General features: G+C 27.9%; 2 protein-coding genes across 3 annotated transcripts; one reads left to right on the top strand and one right to left on the bottom strand.

Moving 5' to 3' along the window:
• The first annotated feature begins 242 nt into the window (after positions 1-242).
• LOC132935072 (cytochrome P450 4C1-like) lies at positions 243-20,087 on the top strand. The gene is made up of 10 exons (XM_061001526.1): positions 243-973; positions 9,476-9,582; positions 12,653-12,743; positions 15,698-15,956; positions 16,246-16,372; positions 16,491-16,569; positions 16,633-16,742; positions 16,854-17,094; positions 17,680-17,859; positions 19,615-20,087. Exons 1-10 carry the CDS (start codon positions 814-816, stop codon positions 19,773-19,775), a joined length of 1,515 nt encoding a protein of 504 aa, XP_060857509.1. The 5' UTR covers positions 243-813; the 3' UTR covers positions 19,776-20,087.
• LOC132937095 (uncharacterized) lies at positions 6,489-8,657 on the bottom strand. Of its 2 annotated transcripts, XM_061003921.1 has the most exons (3): positions 8,630-8,657; positions 7,879-8,540; positions 6,489-7,261 (listed from the first exon to the last, which is right to left on the bottom strand). In XM_061003921.1, exons 2-3 carry the CDS (start codon positions 8,519-8,521, stop codon positions 7,257-7,259), a joined length of 648 nt encoding a protein of 215 aa, XP_060859904.1. In that variant the 5' UTR covers positions 8,522-8,540; positions 8,630-8,657; the 3' UTR covers positions 6,489-7,256. The 2 variants fall into 2 exon arrangements, with proteins under 2 accessions (XP_060859904.1, XP_060859903.1); XM_061003920.1 differs by having other exon boundaries at positions 7,879-8,651.
• Positions 20,088-26,104: the final 6,017 nt, after the last annotated feature.

The following is a 26,104-nucleotide window of genomic DNA, read 5'->3' as shown; positions in this document are numbered from 1 at the left end:
ACACGCACACATATATATATATAAATTATATTTTATTTTATTATATTATTGAGTTTGTGTGTGTGCACAATATAATATACCTTCGACAACGAGGACGGGGCCGGGGCGGCAGCGCGTGCGTTAAGCGCCCAAGTCCGGTTGTGTAGTAGGGGTTGTTGTTGGTCGGGCCGCCGTCCGCCGACCGCCGCGTGTATGTGCGTATGTAATAATGGGGATGGCCCGAGCCGGCATATAAGAGCGCGCCGTGCAAAGCGTGTGCGCACTAGATCGGCGGCAATTTGTCATACCGGCCGCGTTGAGTAGGTACGACCGCGTTAAAATTTCCGTACGCACTGCGACCAAATCAACCGTCGTCGTTAAATCGCGTCCATAGGTACTGTCCAAAATAACATTATAATATTATCGTAACATGTCATATCAAACCGCGTTGCCCGCGACCGTATTTCGTTGACGTTATACCGTGGTCACACCTGTCGAGACAGCAACTATACGTTTCCGGATCGTTTCAAATATTTAAAAAAAAATTTTTTTTACATTTTTTCTGTTTTTCAAAACTGAAACAGTCTTTCCGTCCCGTCGACGCTTACCGCAACCGCGTTTTCAACGCACCACGTCGTGTGCCCGCACCCGGCGATCCACCGCGCCATTGGCGGTTCCTGCATCCCGCAGGACCAGAATACTGCGCTTTAATAATAACACCATATACCAGGTGTACCTGACACACGGTCGTCAGCCGGAAGAAGACCTCGCCGAACAACACGGTAATTGTTGGGGTAACCCACTCAACTGCAGCAACAACATACACCGATAACGATGGACAGCAGCACATTGGTTTTGATATGCATAGCCGTCGCGCTCATCGCCGTCGCTATCATCCGCAGACTCGTGTTCGTCGCCTCGTTCCGTTCCATCGCCGGACCGCCGTCTCTGCCGATCTTCGGCAACGCACTTCAGCTAAACGGCTCCCCTTCCGGTAAGTTGGTCCACCTATATTATATACGCTCGTCTAAATGGTACAACAGGTACATACTATTATACCACCATGACGATCTGTTTTTTTTTTTTTTCGAAACCGGTACCGAACACCATGCGTATATCGATGAACCCATGCCGAGTTACATAAAAAATGTTTTAATTTTATTGGGTCACGAACATTTGATGAACATGGGCCTCTAAATATAAAGGACCATCAGCTCACCACTATTGATTTATTAAATTTATAGTGATTTTTTATGCAACCCGACATAATATTATAGTTAGATAGTATTTGCGATAATATTTACAACGATATAGTATATTATAAAATATAAAGGAACGTTATTCTATCTATATTAATTATAATATAGTTTTCATTATAAATTATACTATTATTGTTGTGCTCCTACTTTATATCTAGATGTTATATTAAAATGTAATAATATCAAACAGTTTTTTCGGTTGTCGAAAATCCACGCCATTTTGCAGGAACCACTGTGCGTGTATATGAATGTACACGCGTCGGATTATGATGTACTGTTGATATTATTTCTTTATACATTCTTTATCCTAACCTATACGGTCCTACGGTTTTTGCACTATCGAACGATCTACAGTTTTAGTAATAATAGCGGCTCGAACGCAGGTTTTCATGTACATTAGGTACAGATAAACATCGGCAGGTATTATTATAACTCGATACGCTCGACAATTCCGCCGAATATCGTCCAATCATATACAGGTAGATACAATATAGATATAGATACAATATATATAGGTAATAAGAACACAGTGCGATAATGACTTACCTAATAAAATGTACTTATTAATATATATATATATATAACAGGTAGGTTACTTACTTTTACTTGTTTAAAAAAAAAGATATTGTATTTTGAAAATATACGCTGGTGTAATTTTCACGTTATTTAGATTTTCATCTTTAGGATTTGTACTTCCCCAAAAAGTTTACAATTTCCGAAAGAAGATTACAAACTCACAGATTATATATGATTTATATGCAAACAGTTAATAGAATATAATTATACAAGAATCGTTGTTAATTATGAGAAAAAGTTAGGATTAAAAACTTACAAGTATTGAGTATAATAATTACAGAGTATTTAAACAAAAAATAAAAATGTAATTGGTATTACTACCGCGGTTTTGACATATGCGTCTAAGCTATATATTTTGTTAATAATTTATATTATGTTATTTTAATTTAATTAATTAACTAATTTGTAATAATAAACTTTAAAAAAAAAAATAACTAACTAGTATAAATAACAAATTAAAATTTTAATTTGTTCAATGGATTTTTAACAGTTTTACAAGATTTATGTTAAAGTTGTAAAAAACCTTATATATAAGTACATATTATTATGATGTGTCTGTGTTCGTATACACATTAATTTACAATTTATTAGTCATAATAATTATGATATTAAAACACTCGTATTTATTACAACAATAATTCGTATATTATATAAATATAAAGTATTTTATTAAATCTACTAACTATCATACAAATATAAAATAATTAGTAATAAATTACAGTAATTAAAAATAATAAATCCAATATACTTTTTTAAACTTTTTGTTTCATTACCTAGGTAGTGGATTTATTTCAGATAGTATATTTTACAACATAATGTAATGTGTATATAGCAACCATTTAGCTAAGTACTAAGTTGTAACTAAAGTGGGTCGGTACCTATTCAAGTGCAAGTTTCAATTATCCGAATAGATAGAAAAAACAAAAGTATTTGTTAAACGAGAATCGGTTAAGTATATTATGTAGTTCAGCTGATTAATCAGCTATTGATAGCCAACAAGTCATACAGTCGAGATGTCTATTATAGATTAACGAAGGACGTAGGTATAGACTAAATCCCTAATGAGATAAAATTATTTTAAATAAGTACTTGAATATTATAATAATTCTGTTTCAAACTTAAAATTAACCAAAGATTAATGCGAACCTCCACCGATTACCTATATTTGTCCTACTTATATTATAATGGAAATACTACTATGTTTTAAATATACCTATGCTAATCTAGCTTAATTTAATTTGTTTATGTAAAGTAGGTTCCTATATAATATATTAATATGCTATGCCAAAGATTTATGTTAGGTATAATATAATATGTAGGTATAATTTATAAGATTACCTATCTAGTGTTGATTCCTATATTTACATATATTTTAAGTTGTCTGTAACTGAAAATAATAACATTTATTCAACTTGAATATAATTTAACTATTGACTACACACTATACATCTATTAATTATTATCCTGACGTGGTTTAGTAGGCGTAATGTAAATAATAAACACTTTTCTTGAAAGTTTAAAATTGTTTTGAAAGTTGAATAACGAAAACATTTAATGTTTGTACAAATGTATATTAATAAAGACCTAAGCATTTAATTGTAATATATTATGTACCATTCCCGATAACCCATCACGCCGTCTTAAACGAAATTGGCCCAGGGACCTCCTCAAGATTAAAAAAAATAATTTAAAAAACAACATAAAAATTTTTTTTAAAAAAAACCGTAAAACAAAACTGCCTAGAATTATGAAGTAGGGTTTTGGATCCCCTCCCCTTCTATCATGCCTTCCAGTCATGTATACTTGTATCCCACAAATTACCTATTTTATAAATTTTATTACGGATTGTATAAAGGTATATTCTTGTTTGTTCTAATAAAAAAGAAAACAAATTTATATACTATGAACCCACAAACATAAGCAATTCATGTATTTTTTATAAATTTCACATTTATACAAAATTCAAATATTACGAGAATTCTTATTTTATAGAAAATTACTATATATGATATTAGTTCGTGTCATAATAATACTGTTTACTATCAAAGGTGTATTCCGTTTTGATACTTTTTAAATTATAACTTATATTGATTTATATCCATGACCCGAGTATGCAAGGTACTTTCAATTGTAATGAAACGTATAAGTATACGTAGACAGTAGAGTCTATATCAATGGTATGCATAGAAAAAATAATAATACCAAGATAAGGTTTGATGTATAGAACGTTATAATAGGTACTATAATGTATAATGTACGTACCTATGTAAATTTCAAAAATACTTGTTTAGATAATATACTTTTTAAATTACTTATTTATTTTTTTCGTCCAATATACTTGACACCTCCTAAATTTAAATCTCTGAAAATTTGAATGTTATAATTCACACATCTTGTTTATTATTGAGAACTAGATATATAATTTTTGTATTCTTAATACGGAAGTACTATACATAGGTGTTTTTTAAAAATGACATACCTATTAACTCCATACATTTCATATTTTATTTAAAAGTATTTTAATGCAATAAATAAATTATCGATATTATATTATTTTATTCATACTATTAATTTAATCATAATTGCTCATTATTTAAAAAAAACAATGCAAATTTACTTGACGTTCCCTATCACTTCATAAGATACTCTTATCAAATGGCAGTGGAATTTATTTTTTGCTTAAGCTTACAAATAGTATAACTAATGTAATTAAATCGATTTTCTTTTTGCTATTAAAAAAAATTGAAACCTTAGACAGGCACTATAGCAATGTAAAAAACATATTTAGAAATTACAATACTACATAGGTACCCACTTACCCATATAATATACTACTGCATAAAATATTAAGTGATTTTTAGTTTGTCATCGCTTACCGGTAAAACTACTGAACCAATTTCTCTGAATTTTTGTATAGTTATTCCTAAAAATATAATATTTAGTTATAATAAATAGTTTTTCAATATATTGTTATATCGGTAGTTATAAAAGAAATACACAATTTTAGGATTCCGATATTTTTTAATTTTTTTTTAAAATTGTTAATTCAGTAATTAAAATCACTATATTATCAAATTCTTGCCAATAATCGATTTTTATCAAATTCGTTAGCGCAGTTAATAGTCAAATAATTTCTTGGTTTTATATCAATTAAATTTAAAACAGTAAAAAGAAGGGAGTAGGGATTATTTTGAGGACTTTTCATTGTGTGAAAAAAGGGTATCTTCATAAAGCATTATACTAAATTACTAGTATAAACCACTTAAACATAATACGTATCTACGGAATCGGTTTCTTCTTATAATTGTTCCAAGGGCGTCTGTTGGTAGAGGTAGAGGACAGGTGGCAAGGGTCTATCCTCCCCATGAATTTATAATAATAACGCAACATGGTATATATAATGATTATTTGTATTCAAAAATTTAAAAAGCAAATTTATTATGTAAATACGGCAATTAGAGTCTGTTTAATAATAATTATTTCTATAGATCAACGAACCTTAGTCCCCCTAAACTATTTTCTTGTGATCGCCCTTGAATATATTTTTATCTTTGGTTATTTTTTACATTTTAACATTGGAACCTATAAAAGAGCAACATTACTAATTCTGTCTTGGCAGATACCAATTATATCATCTTTAACCTTCTCGTATGTAGGCACTTAACAACTCAAATGTATCTCGGAATAACTACACATTGTTTTGTTCTTTTAAACAACTTAAATTAAATTTGCACTATTTCAAATTAAAATATTTACCTACTTTTAATGTTAACTGTTGTCTGTTAGTTAAGGTTAAATTTGAAAACACAATGAAAAATGAAAATATTGTCACTTAAGTAAAAGAATAACGATAGCTAACTATCAACGCTATCAAATATAATGTAGGTACTATTATTAATATATTGAGAATTTTTGACAAGAATAACTTTAAGAAGTATACTTATAAGATACTATTATAGTACACCTTAAGGAACATTTAGCTAATGACATTACCGATGTTATCCGTGCAGGATATAGATTTCATTAAAATTGTTTTACTAATGGTCATCAAAATTCCATACATATTTCAAGTGCACGTTAGGACTGAACGCTGAACACTACGCAGCACTATTTAGGAGGTAGGTGTGGCTTTTAAGTAAATATTCGTGATTTATGATTGTAGAAATAGGGTATTTTGGATAAGCGAGTATTTTAAATTTAATGTCATCAATAGAATACCCAAATACCTAATGGTACTTATGTTCTGAATATATTGTATTATTCACATCATTCATGTTTGATAAAAAATAAAATACCACACATTATAGATTATAATGTGATAAACTCCACGGACTAAATTTGCAATACGATATAGTTGTAAATAAATTGAAATTTTATTTTAAAACACAATACTAAATTTTAAACATAAAAAATTCAAATATATGTCACTCAGTAAAAGTTTAACATATAATAGGTATCTATAGTAAATAATAATGCATAAGTATAATAACACTTACATTATACGTGCATTATAGTGACGTATGAGAATATGAAATCAATATGTTAATTACAAATGTATTTGTTTATTTTAGTCCACAAACGTCATAATTTCCTCTTTCATATGAATAAAACATATTTTTATAAACACGGAAGATGATTATCGGAAAAATGTAGACGGTGAAAGTAGATATCAGTTAAGTTTGTTAGGTGTACCTTTAAAGGTATTATAATTATTTACTTTAAATAATTCGTATTTGTTCATATTTTATCCTTGCAAATTATAATTGAAATGTATTAAACATATGTGTCTAGACTGTCTGACGCGGTGGCATTATGAACACGTTAAAAAAAAAAGGAAATATGGTAAATAAGGCAATATTTATTTATATTGTACGTTTTTTTAATAGGTCAAATTTTGTGCTGAATATTGTTGCACTTAGAAAGTGAAATAAACAGTAATACGGGACTGCATTTTGCACACATTGCCAATGTCATGGTTGTGTTTATGCATACCTTTCATAAATACACAATAAGATAGAAAAAGAAATGGGTTGTATATTATATTATATGAGGAACAGTAAATTCATGAGTTCAGCATTCAAAAACAATATGTTTTTAATGCTAATAATATCTTAAAGATAATATTTTCTATTTAATAAACAAAGAGTTGTTTAATCAACAGATTTTTTATCCTTAAGTATTTAATCGAATTTAAAAATAATTTACTACGTTTGATATAATATTTTTTTTAAATATTGTAATATAGCTAACTAATAACAAAATAAATAAATTATAAATATAATTTGAATAATTATTAAAAATATTTTCATTAAATTAAAATATGAAAATATTAAATAATTCATGTAGTTATACCAGCAGCAACATAAAGGTTCTTCTGCAGTAAGTATCGAGAGTATTTGCCTTCCAGAATCATGTGTTAATATAATACTGCGTGCCGTTTTTTCAACCTGAAAAATAATTTATGTTTAATAGGTACTTAATATTATGGCATAATGAAATCACATAATTATACATTATGTACAGTTATAATATGCAAATTGCAAAAATTTTGAATGATTTATTATGAATGGAGTATTTTACATTTAATATTTTTGTCCAATTATTAACTAAGGTATATACATAACGAATTATTATTGAAATATTATTTGATTCAATGATTCAATTTACAAGGACGAATATTCAAACTACACACATTATTTGTCTTACCATAATATGTATTTTCCTCTAAAACCTCAGCTTAAAAAATAATGTATGAAAATTGTCCAACGTGACTCTTTTTTTGTTGAAAATACTCTTATTGTTTAAACTAGAATGTTCAAGCAAGGTACTTAAATATTTTATCATGTATGATTTACTGTAGTCGGTCCGATTTCGATTACTAATCTAAGATAAGTTATATACGTAGGTTCAGATAAATATAAGCAAATTGTAAAATTAAAAGTAGCAATGAAAAAGTGAATTTTTAGTATTTCTTGTTTAATAACTACCAAATACCGATTATAATATAAACTATAAAAACAGCCATCGGCGATTACGAACATATGTAGGTAGGTACCCATACTACCTTTGAGCGGCAAAACCTTTGAATCGAAGTTCGGGCCCGCTGCAGCCCCCTCGCCGCCCGCGATCACACCTTCGGAATACACGCGTTGTAGCAATCGGCGAACGTCGTCGGCCGTCATCGACACTGCAGCCTCGCCGTCAAGCGGCCGGCGTCCGCGGTCTGCAAAGTCCATGCGTTGAACGTAATACGGCAACAGGCCTATCCTCTGCACCGGGACGGGCCTCCGCCGGCGCATCAGCACGTTCGCCACCGCCGGTTTCTCTCGGTACATCACACGGTTTTCGTAGTACGTCGCGGGTTTCACTAGGTACCGATCAACGGTCCGGGTCGACTCCAGCACGGTATCTGCTGTTTCGCCGCTGCTCGTGCCGCCGCCGACGAACGACGGCAGAGCGCACCTTTGATCGCGTTGTTCCGCTTGTCTGGGACCCCTGTGAGGGTTTCCTTCCACCGCTGGACCCATCCAGACGGCCGGGGCAGTGGCGTTTTCCCTGAGTTCGGAAGTGGCGTTTTCATCGAGTCCGGAAGTGACATTTTCCGCAAGTTCCGCCGCCCCCTCGGCCATCACCAGCAACGCGGCCGACCAGATCGCCATCGTCGCGTACAGAACCGGACGAGACGCGCGGACGGTGCGCTCCATCATCGCGATCGTCGTCCTTACCCTGCGATTTATTATAAGCCGATAAAATATAATTTATTGTGTTGCGAATCAAATATTATTATTCATAAATGATCTCCTGCTGTGAATTACCACGATCACTCGACGACCCGAAGTCGTCACCGCACTACTACTGCAGAAGAAATAAACGATGTAGAGCGTGACGACCATGGTGTATATGGGTTTTTTATTCGTCTTCCGCTTCTTGTTTGGTCTTTAGGCGAAAAATTACCGAATCTTCGGCCGCCGACGGAGAAAAAACTGCACGCGCCTTTTCGACGCCATTTTCTAATAATAATATTATGCATATCATTATAATAGTATTGTATTAGATATATTGTTTCTGTGTAGCGGAACTCGTTCTCGGTAAAAAAAAAACCACTGCGCTCTTGCTCGACGGTTGTGATCGCGAATTGCATAAACAAAACATTGCGCAATGAGTTGTGTATCTTCAATACAATACAACAATAATAATATTGCTGTAATATAACAGAATAATACTGATCCGAGTGCTTGTACAATATAGGTACTCCACGTCTCCACTGGAGACAGAGATATAACGTGGTATATATACGACAAACTTACTATTATTTAGTTGCACGACACTCTTTTTTACCACCTATTCAATATTTTATATATTAGTGGTGGCCACGAAACAAAGGATGATTCAGTTACGATATAAAACAATTTAGACCGATATAATTGGAAATGTAGAATGGATTCAAACTTGAAATCATAACGAAGGCGTATTCACATACATTTTTTTAAGTATCTATCTGTCCCTATATCTATCCAATAGTGCATTGTGCATAATATATGACTTAAAAGCTTTAATAATAGTTATTGCATTGTTACAAAACGCTCAGTTTTCTTGTTCACGCAGTATACCTACTATGTAAATACATTGCTAATATCAACTGTATTATATTTCTTTTACAGATTTCTTTAGACTTTTACTCGAATGGCATTCAAAGTTTGGAGACACGTATCAACTATGGATTGGACTTCGACCATTCATAGCAATGGCTGATGCTGATCATATTCGGGTAATTAATAAATTATTTATTTTAATACGAACATTTTTTATTAAGTTAATTGATAGAAATCTTTATCACATTAATTATGTAATAAAAATTACAATTAGTCGTGAATTACGGTATTGGTACAATGGTACCTATATATTTAAATTGTATTGAACAATATAACTATGTTGTTTATTTTAATTTTTAAATTTGTAAACTATAATAATAGGTTACGAAGAAAAATAAATAAATCATATCGATTTCAGTAAATTATTTCTATAATGTAGTTTTATGTTGACTATTATACCAAATATTGTAAACATTATATTGTGTGTAAATTGAATGAATAGACATTATTTATTAAAATTGTAATACTCAATAAATTATCTGTAAATTTAATGAGCTGACTTTGCTTATTGAAATATAATTGATACATTGTCTTGTATCGATACATAAGTGATCTACTTGGAGAAATAAAAGGAGGACTCTTAGAAAATTAGCTTCTTCTGAATTTATTGAACTCAGCCTAGGGGGGCAAAGCTCCAACATACCCCAACCATTAATCCTTAAACAGATAATATTACAATATTTGAGTATTTATTAGTTATATAATTAATGACTAAGTACCTACTATGATACGAGTGATAAATATAAATATTTTTAACAATAGTAATTTATTCACATTCAAAATAATTTGAATTAATTAAATGTATAATAATTCATATTTCTCATGTTACAACTAAACTTTATTTTATAATAGATTTACAATATAAAAATAATAATAAACTAATTCATTAATTCATTAAATTGCAATTGAATATTTTATTCAATTCGATTTTGCGAAATAAAAATCACTGGGTAATATAATATTATAGGGATGTTAATAAAATATTTTGTAAAAAGAACGTATCACTCTAGTTAGTATTTTGTAGGGGGGTGCTCCAAATATCTAAAAAAGAATAGAGTAGCCTCGCCACCCAGCACCCATTCCAAATTCAAGCATTTACCTAGTGAATAGAATGAAAAAACTCAAAAATAAGCTACACAACATTGTATACTTGAAAATTAAAAATATAGGTTGCCTATGTACCACATATACCAAATACAATTATAGGTGTTAAAATGTACGAGTTAAGAATTTAAATTTAATATTGATTTGTGTATAGGTATAATGAATAACAAGCGTATTGTTATTTAGGGTTGAATGAACGAAAACCGGTCAGTGGGTAATATCTAAAAAGCTATTGTATTTTGAGGTATTCCTACTAACACTTTGGTTTAAAATAATGTTATTGCAGTATAATATATACGACGTCACATGATTATAATAATATAATTTTTACCAGCCAAAAATTTCAACATCATTATAAACTAAATATTTTTACGGTAGTTTTACTTGTTAATGTGTATTACAACCCAACAAAATACATAAAACATTTTTTTTTGTATTCAAACTACGTATATGTCATACTACCAAAATTAAAGATTTTTTTTTTAAAAATATTAACGAGAAGGGCAATCCCAAACAAAATTATGATGTACCTAGTAACGGTCATTTTGGTTTGAAAAAATAACAATTCTTATTCTTAAAAACATGAAACTATTAATCATCACAATATCTCGCATGATAAAAATGCTTCAATTCTCAATAGATTAACTATCATAATAACCTAATACTATCATTATTTACAGTGATAGTTTATTTCTCGCTCAGGGGTGATCGCAGTTCCTCCAGTCATCACTCATCCCTGTATATTTATTGACAGTTCTCTTGTAAAGTAATAATTATATATATTAAATATTATTATTCAATCATTTCGATTTCGTGTTTGAATACTATACGTCTATATCTACAAAATAATATAAATTTAGTTTTACTATTATAGTATTTACAGGTATCTGTTGTCAACTTATTTGGTACTTAATGTTTCACTGTTTTTAGGTCATGTACGATTGCACGTGCCTAGTATCGGAAAAAAACTACACACTTATAGTAATTGCTGTGCTTAGCTTATGGTAGAATTTTGTCAACGACCTTCCTTGTTTTATACTTGTTTTAATTGAGCTTATCATTAGGTTCTATACTTTTGTGTTTATGGCACTACTTTATATATTTACTCTACACGTGGCGTGAAAATACTATAATCTTCTAGTAAAAGTTATGTATATATATATATATATATAATGTTTCATTTATGTTTACTATTGATTATTTAAATTCATACATTTCACAAGTACTTCTTCGTGTGAATTTGATAATATTTGTAACAAAATAATATTTGTATAATGTAGCATACCAAGATTTAATTAACTAGGATAGCATAAAACTTTTAAATGTTTATAATATGAGAACTAAGAAGGTAGATACGATACTCAGTTATCCAGTATTAAAATAAGAATATATTATTTTATTGCCTATTGGTTTGTTATACTATGCACATATCTTTTTTTTGGGTAATTAAAACATTTTTGTTAAGTTTTCACTACCTAGTCAGTTTTTAAATTATAGGTATGAATAACTTACAAATATCACAAAAATGCAATTAAAAAACAAGAAACTTTATTTTTGGTGGTTAAGTACCTATAATATAATATACGAATATAGGTATTAGGTATCTATTCAAAAGATAATTTTTTTAACTACCTATACCAAGTATAATTGCGCAAATTAGGTAGGTAGTACAAAAAAATTAGTGAACTGGTGCGATCAGTGTATAGTAAATAGTAATCTTGTGTTAATTAATAGGTGCGTACAAAAATTTTAAGCGATAGTGATTACTGTTTACCTACTATATAACAACAATAAGTTCTTTGTACCTATATTATTGTAAAAAGAAAATGTATCAACTAATAGGCATTAAGCTTATGTTTAAGTAAATTTACACAAAATATTGAATAATACTTTAATTTTTAAACATTGTAATTTTCAATCAAATGTGGTTGAAAGTGCCTCACTAATTACGAATGATGTACATTTTAAACATACATATTATTGAAAAAATATATTATAATATGCCTATATGTTTATGTTTATGTTTATGATAAATTAATGTAATTACCTAAGTCAAGTTTTAATTTTAAACTTTTATTTCAGCAAATTTTGAAGTCATCTGTTCATATTGACAAGAATTTAGAGTATAACCTACTACTTCCGTTTATCGGTACAGGACTAGTGACCAGTTCAGGTAAAAAAGTTTAAAAAAAAACAATATACACACAAAAGTTACCTAGTTGTAATATAGGTACTTAGTTGATTATTCATATAAGATAGAAAAACCGGTAAAAAAAATTAACTATAAATTTAATATTTAGATTTTTTATAGAAATATCAATTAATATTGTTACGTGCCTACCAATATATAAGATATAACAATAAGTATTGTCAGTATAAAACATATTTTTGAAAAAGGAACTAATATATTATTTTATATTACATTTCTAGAGATCTTATATAATTTGTTCATATTTATAGAATTCTATAATAAAATTACGAAACATACATTTCATTTCATATATAATACACACTAATATGAATTCATCAAATCAAATACCTACGTAACTTTATAGCTTTGATGATACACACATCAAACATTGTTACCATGACCTAAACTACGAACCACGATGACAATTGATAATGGATATTAGTATCGTAAATAATAATAAAATTAAAATGTTCATTAGAGTTCAATTTATCTTTGTTTATATTTTTCTTAAAACTATCCATCTATGACCTATAGCTCGAATTGGCCTTTTTTATTTATACAATATAACGAGATTAAATTTTATATCAATACTAATTACTACACCGTATAATCGTTCTCCCTAAGAGAATACTTTATAAACGTATCAGATAAGTAATAATTATGCAATAAACTTACATAATACACAATATATGCATATGCATTATAATGTAAGAAACTAATACCTTTAATAAAAAAGTGTATCATTTATTTTAATTAAAAAATAACTTTTATTATTTGTATAAATCAATGAAAATGCTAACTGCTAATGGGAGCTTTAAGTAGAATAATAAATAAATTGGGTTAACAAACAGACGCAGACAGCGTATTACACTTTTACTATCGATCTGTTATACGCATATGTTTGGTACTTAGGTATACAATATTATATCTTTAAAGTGGGTAGTTTAATTACATTTTTATAATTACAATTTAAAGGTACTATACCCAGAATCACAGGATAATCCCTGTCCGGGAAAAATGTATTATAATGAATTTCCCTAAAACACCGGGCAAAGTTTAGGTAGGTGCATACAGAGCGGGGTATCACATTGCCAAGTCGATCAGTCCACTGTATTATACTATTGTCTATTTCAAGTATTTAAATAATTATACTTATTATTCCAGCTCTAGTTCAAACTTTTTATACTGCGCAATTTACTTTTGATATGGACTTACAATGACTCTCGTATTTCTATAAAGTCAATTTTCTTTAAATTTTAAACTGTTAATAGCCTTACATACCTATCTATTTCCAATTAGTCATTAGGTAGTATCGTAAAATTAGAATTTCGGGCGGTTTGGTGAAGAGCCAATTGCTAAAGCCTAATAACTAATAAGTCATAACAAATTAATAAAATATGAACAATTTCTCATGAGTACGACTTGACATGTCGTTAACACCTTAATAAAACGATGCACATACCTATGTTGTACTATGCCCCGATCAAAAAAATTTAAAGCTAGAATAGTTTTTTTTATTTATTTTAAGTTTTAAACGGTCCAGGCCTAATTACATAAATTAGATAATAATAATAATCGTTTGTAAATATTAAGTCACCATAGGTAATATAAATGTAATATTAACATTTTGTTATAGGTATATGTAATGACATCTTATGAAAAATTAATATTTAACTATTATATCATATTAGGTTATATATCATTACTCAGATGTAATCATTAGGTACCTTGAAAATACATTTTTTTAGTTAGACATTTTTCAAAAACTTACTAGAAAACTCAAACAAAATACTATTGCATCGACTTATTTTATTAACTATCTACCCACTGCATTTACATAAACTATTAACTAATTCACGGTCAATGTCGGATTACTTTGCTGTGTTATAAGATTTAATGTGCTCTAATTAATAATTATATCATTTTTGATTACTACTCTTAAAATTATGGTTGTATCAACAACTGAAGCACTAATAACTTCAGACAACAATAAAAGTACGGAGTAGGCCAGAAGACGTAAAGTGCATGTAACGTGTCCTTGACCCGTTGCAAGTATGGCTCCGTTAGACATAGGTTAGCAGTGTCTGCTGTTTGCTACTCAAGGTCAAACACTACCACAATAACAATACACTTATACAACAGTATCAATTTTATCATAACACAAAGTATAGTGAGCTTCCATGTCCCAGAATATAGACTTTTTTGAACAAGATGAGCTCATCGCGGACCTATAGTTTAAAATGTCAAGTGGTATCCATTAAGAATTACTATGCGCCAGTAGCACTAATTGAGAGTAATGATAAAACAAAATGAAAGCTTTAAATTAAATATTCGTGTTTATTTACATTAAAAGTTGTTTAAAAATATGACTGAAATGTATGAAAACTTCCAAAATTTAATCGATTTGAGATATCTAGTACTTTTGATTTCATGAAAATATTAAATCTTTTTTTTAAATATTTGAAATTTTAGTACAATAACCCGACCATTTGAACTCAAATCTTTTTCTTGTCATTTAAAAAATTCATATACCTACCTACACAATTTTATACAACTTGAATTAATTTTTATCACCTTTGAAATTCGAGTTATCATACTTCGACTGTAATCGATTTATCATAATAATTAATCTTTTATTATTCTAAATTCTAACCATGATGCTTAAAAAATATCGATACCATACAAGCATGTTTTTAATTTTTATGACCAAATGTCACATTTTTTTTTATATACTTATAATTTATCTTGATATCTTCAACCATATATCGTACACAGGTACGAATAATAAAAATGAAAATATAAAAAAATAATAATATAATAATATTTCTGTTTTGTAAATAAATCAGACGCAGTTTATTTATGTGCGTAAATATAATATAATATATGATGTTATTCAAAATAATAAAAATATTATCATTGTATATTGTTAAACTCAGGATCGAAATGGCATACACGAAGGAAGTTATTGACACCAACATTTAATAAAAAAATTCTCGAGGAATTCTTACCGTTAATAGAAAAACAGATTAAAACCTTAGTAAAGGTGTTAAGAAAAGAGGTCAATAACGTTTCTGGATTCGATATAAAACCCTACGCAAAATTGGCTGCACTAGATACCATCGGCAACACAGCCATGGGATGTGAGATAAACTCACAGGAGAATTCCCAACTGGAATATGTTAAAGCTCTGGACGAGTGAGTAGAATTTTAAGTACATACTAAGATTAATATAAAATCTATTGCATCGAAAATTATATAATTAGGTATATAAAACTATCTGAACAGTGAACTGTGATGAGAAATTGAAAACACGAAATAAAATAATTAAACAGCAACTGTTGGTTTCCAGCATTTATGTATAAAACATTTATGAATTATAAAACATTTTTATTTATAATTTATCAAAACTATTATAATAATAACAAGTTATCATAAAAATAACCATTTTCAAATGTAAAATTAATATTTCAATTTTTAATTTCAGGCTTACCGCAATCATGCAGAAACGGTTTATAACACCATGGTTGAAACCAAATTTATTATTCAACTTAACATCTCTTAGTAAAAGACAAAAGGCATGTATAGACGTTATACATACATTTACAAGGAAGGTAATGCCATTGAAATTAGCTATTATCCGCAGTATTATAATAAATTATAAATTAGTACTTACCCACTATAGGTACGTTTTTGTATTATATATCAGTATATATTGTAAATTTGTTACAGGTTATAAAAGAGAGGAAAGACAATTTTAGACTGTTCAACAATCAGACGTCAGATGCAAATAAAAATGAAATTCACCATGGTAAAAATTACACTGTGATATACGTATTGATAGCATTGTAATAATTTTATTTCATCCTTATAGAAAAAAAACCTAATAGAGCATTATTAGATTTATTGATAGAAGTGTCCGATGATGGAAAATTATTAAGTGATGAGGATATTCAAGAAGAAGTTGACACTTTCATGTTTGCGGTAAGCATATACCATTTAAAAAAAAATATGCAAAAATTAAAAACTGAACTTGATTTATGACCTAATATTATTTTTATATTTTTTAATAATATTGTTTTTTTTTTTTATCAGGGAGTTGATACAACTTCTGTCACTTTGTCTTGGGTTATGTATGTCTTGGGTAAACATCCAGATGTACAAGATAGAATAGTGAAAGAATTAAACGAAAAAATTCCGAACTTCGGTGATGGGAAGTTAACAGTAAATATTTTAGGCGAGCTTGAATATTTGGGAAGAACAATCAAAGAAGTGCTACGACTTTACCCATCCGTCCCATTTATTGGTAGACAAATTTACAAGCCACTCACAATTGGTAATAAAATAATAAATATATAATAATTTTAAGACTTTAAATGTTTAAATAGTATTTAGTTATAAAAAGATAAATATACTTAAAAAATCATTATTTTTATTAAAAAATTGTTTCCAATCTCGAAATGAGTAGTCATATAATATACTAATGTACTAGTTTTTCAAAATGTGTAAAAAAAAATATTGAGCCCCTTAATAACTATAGGTCGTCAATATACAATATTAATATGTTCATTAATGTTGTATGTACGCCTGATACTATAATTGCACAACTACATTTTAAAATTCAATAGGTAACTGAAATAATTTTTTAAAGAACAAATTATGTGTAACACGATCTTAGCATAAATCACTAGTCAGTCAGTTATTCATTAAAAAACAACTCCTTTCAAACTTGATTTTTAAAAGCGATAGTAATTGTTATCATAAGTTGAATATGATTATATATATTTTAAACATTTGCTACAGACAATCGCCATTCAAAAACAGTGTGTCAGTCCAGACTGCGTAGAAAGTCAATTTTTTCCTTATAAATATTTAACTGTTACATGATATTAATATTTTCATTGTAAATACATTTTTGCAGGTAATCATACTATTTTGCCGGGGACGTCAATTTTTATAAACGTGTTTGCTTTACACAGAAATGAAAAACATTTTGAGAACCCGGAAAAGTTTGATCCCGATAGATTTTTAAAGGAAAAGAAAAAAGATCGACATCGCTTTGCCTTCGTGCCATTTAGTGCAGGATCGAGGAACTGTATTGGTAAATATAGAAACATTTAAACCTAATAAGTAACATATTTTTATTTCGATGATAAATTTGTGTAGAAATGTATAAAATACCCATTAAAAATTGTCTTACTCTTGTTCGTAATTTTTTTTTTTAAATCTAATCAGACCCGATTCTTATTGAATTCGTTATCCATTCTCCAATTTGCGTGTTGGACACATTTTTAAAATACTTACCATATTTTTTCAATATAGGTACATATATATGTTTTCCAAACTAGAATAAATTATTTTTCTTCTTGTTCAAACTGTTATATTATTATTAATTGTTTAATAATGATAGTTGTATTTGTTGGTATAATAATACAATATGATCGATGTAGTCTGACTTACACATATTTATGATTTTTTGTTTCAAGAAATTCGGAACTTTGAAAATAATTATAAGCGGTCCCATTTATTTAAGTTTAATTCGCTAATTAATTTTTACAATTTGGTTGTTTAAGTAATTTTTTTACTAAATTGTATAATATATTCTTATGATTTATAATGAACAAAAACAATTCAAAATTATATAACGGTAAACGGTTTGGCAGTTAATTTAATCAAGTAAAAAAGATTACCTGTCAACAATGAAAATTATTTAAAACCATAAGTACATTGTATACAGTAATAATATACTACTACACATATCAAGGGGCATATATTATTTTAAGTACAAATATATATATTACAATATGACGTCATTGCAGAGATCGTAAAAAAAAAATAAAATATATTACGTCATAATATGTTCATTATGCGAATCCAGTCGTTTCTAAAAAAAATAGGTATGCGACTGGGACTGTATATTTTGTGCCATTCATAATATTAATTGTAAAAAGATTTTTTCTATTAGAAACACAGAAATAAGATTTGCTGACTACATATATACATACTTTGTTTTAGTTAATTGCAATACTGCCACTCATGATAATATGGCACAATACGTTTCAAACATTTTAGACTTATCGTAAAATTGAAAAAAATTGTCATTCGTTATTCATATCTTATGGGCAATCAATCGCTTTTGATAATATTATACCGAAAACTAGTACCACTATTATATGATATCGTTTTACCTTGTGCTATTACAAAATCGTTTGTTTATTTTCTTAGGACTTGGAACAATATTCAAATTTAGTCAATTAGGCAAATTTAAAAAATCCACCTTCTACTACTATTTAATAATATATGTATATAAGTTAGTAGTTACAACTGCACTAGAATCTATGACATATATTTATAAATATGTATTTAATATACATTATTTTAATTTTTATTATCTGTGGGCATTGTTATGAGTTTATGACCATGTTACACATAGGTAGGATATGGTGGTTGCCATACTTGGAGTATAGAAGTCCAAATATTTTTTTAAAATATTGATTCCTCTGAATAAATAAATTTTTTTTCGTGTATATAACATATCTATTTATTTTTATTTATTTTATTTTCGTCGTAATATTAATATTATATTAATCTGACTAAAAATAAAAATACAGCTAATGGTATTTATCAGTTTGTTGTCTTCTTTTGGTATGCCACAAATATTCGAACTATTTTTATATTCTGAGTAAATTAAAGTTTTTTTAAAAGTATTTTAATATTTATTATAAATAGTATTAGCAAATATTTTGTTGAAGTATACTGTCGACACAATCAAACCGAATTCATCCAATAACACGAAACAAAATAATTAATAATCCAACATAATATAGCTATATCGTATTTCGATGACTTGTTATAGGACAAAAGTTTGCAATGATCGTTCTCAAAATAGCTGTCGCCTCAGTTATAAAATCATACAGAGTTAAGTCAATAGACCCAGAAGAAAAGTTGGGGCTTGTTGGGGAAATCGTATTGAACGCACTGAACGGAATCCACGTGACACTTGAAGAACGGACGTAGGCCTATAAAATTGCTTACAGACTTAATTACATACATTCATATTGTATTGACTATTTCCATTGCATTATATAAATTGTATTAAGTATTACGTTTTTAATTATATTGGTATTACTATTTAAGTTTTTACGCATTGGACATTTTTTTTTTTTCATTATCATTATTAATTATATAAGTTAATATAACTATTTGCTTAATTTTTTCCATACCTATTATTATATTATTATTAGATTTACATTTTGAAATAGTATTCATTTTATTATAATACTATATAATGTTTTAGTATAATAATATACATTTTCTTTTATACATAAACCGTGTTTAATTATTTATTATGTTACACGGGTGCAATTCATTTTTACACAAGGCATACCGTTGAGTTTTATTGAAACAAATACTTCTATAAATCACTAGGGCATGCTACAGTATAGGTATATTCATAATTATTCATTATTATTATTATTAAATATTCATTTGTAAACTTAAATTTATATTATTCTCAAGCGTTAATAACAGGTTAGTGGTTGGCAGTTTTTACACATGATTATAATAAACATATTATCAATAAAGATAGTATTAACATTAAAGAATTAATTCTTGTAAATTGTTATTGTGTTTACCTACATTTTAAATATGAGGGAGGGCCGGTACCTAAATTATAATTATTCACACACTTGTTAAACTTAAATTATTAATTTATTCATGCTAATTATTGACGATTCTTTCTGTAATAAAATGAGTAATCAATTTTAATACTGTCTACAATTTTAAAACAAAAACATTAACATTTCAATAAATAGGTATAAATATAATAGATCATCGTCTTATAAACCTATATATAGGTAATGTATATGTACAATGTGGGTGTACATAAATATTTTACAGGCATGGTTATTGGTTACCTCCATATATTGATATTAAACCATCAATTAAAAAAACCAAATCACAGCTAACTTAATCGTGTAAAATACTTTTGTCAAATTGTGTATTGACTAAAATAAAATATATTGAATTAATTAAATATATTGAAACATTTTTAACCATCTAATAGATCAAAAAAGTTTAGATTTTATGTTAAATTTAAAGCAACGAAAAGTTGTATGTGTATTACTACACCTGCAGTTAGAAGGTTTGTTTTATAGTGCTTAAGGGATTTGAGTTACTCAAAGTTAAATGAACATACTACCTACTAAGAAAATACTATTTTTTAGAAGCAACATGTAAACAACAAACATGAGAATTTAATTAAATTTAAATTCTGTTAGGAGTGATGAATGTATTGGTTCTACAGTGGTGTTTTTTTGTGTGCCTGACATTTCGACTTTACCTTAATTAGAAGTAAAATTTCTTCAAACTTTAGTTTTGAGGATTGTTTCTGACAGAAAAAATAAAAATATAAATACATGTAAAACAAAAAAAGGTAATATAAATACGCCAAACCAGTTTTTGACAAAATCGATTTTTTTTTTTTTTTTGTTGTAACTCGTATTTAACAAATATATAACCGTAGAGAATCGACGTTGAAATTGTCACCAAATAATTATATTAGCATTTTATAAACATATGATATACATTTCAAAATATTTTGGCTCTTTTTATGTTATTTATAGATATTTAATAGGTATTTTATAATTTTTTTAAATTTTTTTTTCACTTGACGTTGATAAAATTGATTTTGTACAAGTCTAGTTTTACGGTGAAAAAATATTGACATATCATTGTTTCGGCTTAGTGATTCCTATATTAATACAGATATTTACAATATTTTACAACATTACCATCATGATAATATTATCTGTCACGATTGCAACCATTGGGTTTATATTTTTATACAATCGTGTTGAATCAGCGCACATGAAAAATTAAATTCAACGACATAAACACATTTACGAAAAGGTATTAAACTATGATTTCAGACTAAGAACACATTTTATGCAATTTTTGGAGAACAATATTTATGAAACAACCCCATCGGGACTTCGTACTATTTTCAATACACTGCTCGTTATAATAAAAGCATTTTATATTTATATTTTTAGCATTTTACATTCTTTGTATTATATTTTTTATATAACCAACATTTTATTAACTCATATTTTAAAAAACACATTAAGAACATTGTTCTCCATAATTTAAACAATACTTAATTGTTTTTTTACTTCGTATATTACGATAATATTAAGTATTATTCTCTAACAATAAAATTCTGCTCAGACTAATAACTATATTTAGAAAATATACCCTTTTTTCAAAAGAAATTAAAGGAATATATTTATTTTATATTTCAATTATGTACGTAATATAATACCATTAATAATTTAATATCAATAATCAATACCTACCTAATATATGATATAATATTGAAATATTGTAATAATATAATATGCGCGATGTTTGTGGCAAAAATTAGTTTAATCGCCGACAAATAAATTACTCATTTATAGTAATTAGTAATATGAATAAACTATAAAAATATATCATTCTTAGAAATGGTCAATGGGGGCTGCACACAATCTCCGTTCAGAATCGTATTTCATGTGCAATGATTTACCGTCGAATTCAAATTTAACACATCCGTCACACTTTTGTAGACTACAGTGAGAAGTGACCTACATAATATTATGATGATTGACCAAGTACACTCGAGACCTATTACACAGCACATGGAACCTCCAACAGCATGGTGATTACCCCTGGGTCTTAAATTCAACTGTTGGGTGTTTGGCTGAATTACTCTAGGGTTTTTTATTGAGAGTAAAATATTTCATAATCAAGGCGCGTTTACTTGTTTCCATACATGGATTCATTGTGTAATTTTTATTAAAATTGATAACATTTTTAGCATCATAAAACGAAAATATTATTACCTACTATAAAGGATGGTATATAATAATGTATTGTTTGAAACCAGGTTATTGTTGCATCAATAATATAATAATATTTTCCTCGTACCATTCAAACTCTAAACTGTAAACTATTAAATGCTTGGTGTAGGTATTGTATGTTGTGTATATAGTATATACTATTTTCCTTCTAATTTTGTATTTTACTCGTAAATCTGATAGTATTAGGCATTAATATATGTGAATATGAGACGAAATCCGATAAATACCTACTTCGGAAATGTAGGCATATAATTATATAAACACGATTCCACTATTATTCAGACATGTGTTGATAAAATGTTTTTTTAAATAATTTTTTGTTTTTTTACTCATACTCCTTCTAAGAACGTGTTTATTTATAATTATGTGTCAGAAAGGGTCTACTAAAAGAAGTTTGTTCAGTTTGTAATTTTGTAACATACGTACCTACCTGTTTTTTTTCTAAGGATCGTATTGATAAATATTAAAAATGGCCTCTGGGCTCTGATTATGCTAATCATCACGATTCACGAGCAATGGGTGCATTGTAATCATCATTCATCATCAGTTTAAACATATACGATGTACCTTGTAAATGAAACATTAAACTGAGTAATTGTAAGTGAAAATTGAATTTATTTTTGTAAATATTAACTAAATATGTATATCGACTGAACAAATGTATTCATTTAGAAAATATTAAACACGTAATTATAGGTACTAGGTACCTATCAAATGATAAAACAGATACATGCAGTAGTTTAATTTTTGTAAAATAAGAACACACTTTTGCATATTTTTACATTTTGATTTATTCATTATTATTCATCAGTCATGACTTGTTAATATAAGAATGCAATTTTGTAACGAAATTGAAATACTATAAATCTGAGAAAACTTAAAATGCCTACTTTTATGTTATTGCTTATCATTGCAATTTGCAATATTAATAGATTGATGCTTTAAGAATATAATAAATAGCTCTATAATATAAATAATATACCTATACAAATGTATTATCCATGTAAATTGCTGACATTCAACATAACTATATGTTTACGCATGCATGTATGTTACAGTAAACGACAATGATGGGGAACTAAGATAAAATATTTAGATAAAATATTTAAGTATTAAAATAATTCTATCATTTTGAAAATACAAACAACAGGAAATTTAATCTTTATTAAATTCGATAACGGTAGTGCTTGTCTCGTGTGGGCATGTTTGATATACCTATAATGCATGTACCGATGTAAAAAATATGATACTAATGTAACTAAAATAACCACTCGTATAACTTTATTATCCATGTATTTTAGTGTAAACTAACAGACGGAAAATACGTGATGAAATGTGCATTTCGTTACAAGATTAGGTATCTCTTTATATATATATATATATTATATCAGTATATCTATATCCATATTTTAGTATGTGTTATATTATTTTAATATTTATACATTTAGTATAAAAACAAAAGTTATTTTGTTATTTTTCGTTGGGTTCATGGAGTCTATGAAATGTAACTATTTCAATAGGTACACAGATATACTTTTATAATTATTATTTATTGGACTAATATCGATGAATGTAAGTTAAATCAGCGTAAGTCTTAAGTTATAAGTAGTCATTTATATAATATGAATACAAATTATGAGCAAAATTCAGAAAAAATCCAATGTTAACTCACATATTTTGGCAACTTGCATCGATTTGGTGGCCAGTAGGTGATAAAATGCTTATCAAACCACTCATTTGAGAGCAAACACTGGTGGTAGAATGCATATAGAACCATATGCAAATTTTTAGGACCTAATGCCCTAATATTAATAAAGCTGGTAAGTGGGTAACGCTTTATTGTATATTAGGTGTCTAGAGAGTTTAGTTGGTACCTAATGGGTGTGTTAAATAACTTAAATATGAATTCAATGATATTTTTTTTCGACAATAATTTGAAAATGTGTGAGTACTAAAATAAAAATTTGGTCACAATTTCATGTATCTACGGTTATTTTTTTTAGTTACACAAAGTTACACAAAGTTTTATTACAATTTTTTGTTTGTTTTTCCTGATGATTTTAAAAACTACTGTGAATTTACTTTTGACTCCCCAAAGTAACAACTAGATTCACTTTCTTACAAGAAATGATGCTGAAGTAAAAAATCAAAGCATTTTTATTGTCCCAAAAAGTGATGACAGACACAAAAAAACCTACGCCACTTGATGATTTTATCAAAAAGAATTAATAGAATAGTCAAAATCAAAAATGAAATAAATGTTTCTAATTCGTTATATATTAATCTAGTGTAACGATACACATTAAAAAAAGATAGGTATTATTCTGTTTTAATATGTGGACATCTGGTAGGTCGTATAGGTACTATAGGTACGAGGTACCTACCCTATGACCTACCTATTTATGAGAATTATAGTAGGTAGGTAAATAATAAATATTAATAATTGAAATATTGAATAAACAAATAAATAATTTTACAGAGTCAAGTATTTTGTTATTTTGATAATAATTATGTATATTTTTACGAATATATAGATATATAATATAATATATATATATATTACTTATCGTATATATTCGTATGTATATAAGATGTTACAATTGAGTTAACATTGGTATTATAATTTATTTGCGTCATGACTTTAAAATTTGAGCTCAGATAATTATTATAATTAGTTGGCTTTTGATAGTGTAGACAACGTGAAAGACTAATAGTCTATCGTAAAGGGAAAAAACAATTTTGCGAATTATACAGAATATGATACCTATATTGCAGGTACCTATAATATGGATACACGGTTTACAACGGCATACATACCTACATGGCTACATGTGTATTTTAAAGCAGAGTTATTTAAACATTCTTTGTTAAAAAATATATTCAGTTGGAAGATTACTTGGTATTCAATAACAACTTTATATTATACTATTGATGGTTAGTATAAAAAGACATTTTCGTAACCATGATTTTGTTTAAAATATTATATACCTATACCTACATGTATAATATATGTATTATAAATTGTATAATATGCTTGTTTTGTGTTTTAACTAAGTGCAGTAACTCAAAATTCGATTTTCATCATATAATAATAATTTTCTATTTTTCCTTAATTTTAACGTCGTGAGCAATCATAGACCTTAATATACTTGGTATAAGGTCTCTATCATGCACAAATGCATTCAACTATTCAAATCACATTGAAATAATAAGATAAAAATATTCTTTTTCTTGTAATTTCCGTCATACGAATCGTTCTGTTTATATTACATTTTAAAACGTTTCCATATAAAAAGTTCATTACGAAAAGGAAAGTTTAATTTATAAACTTTCGTATCCATCTGACTTCACAGTTGAAAGTGTCGAATAGGTGGTGCAAATAGGGGGGGGAGGTGCTTTAGGGGATAAGCCCCACCCAAACATTTCCTAAATGTTATTTTAAGCTTA

This window comes from Metopolophium dirhodum, chromosome 1 (genome assembly GCF_019925205.1).
Source record: "Metopolophium dirhodum isolate CAU chromosome 1, ASM1992520v1, whole genome shotgun sequence".
NCBI classification, from domain to species: domain Eukaryota; kingdom Metazoa; phylum Arthropoda; class Insecta; order Hemiptera; family Aphididae; genus Metopolophium; species Metopolophium dirhodum.
Note: the sequence above shows the minus strand (reverse complement) of the source record. Positions and strands in the feature narration are given on the sequence as shown.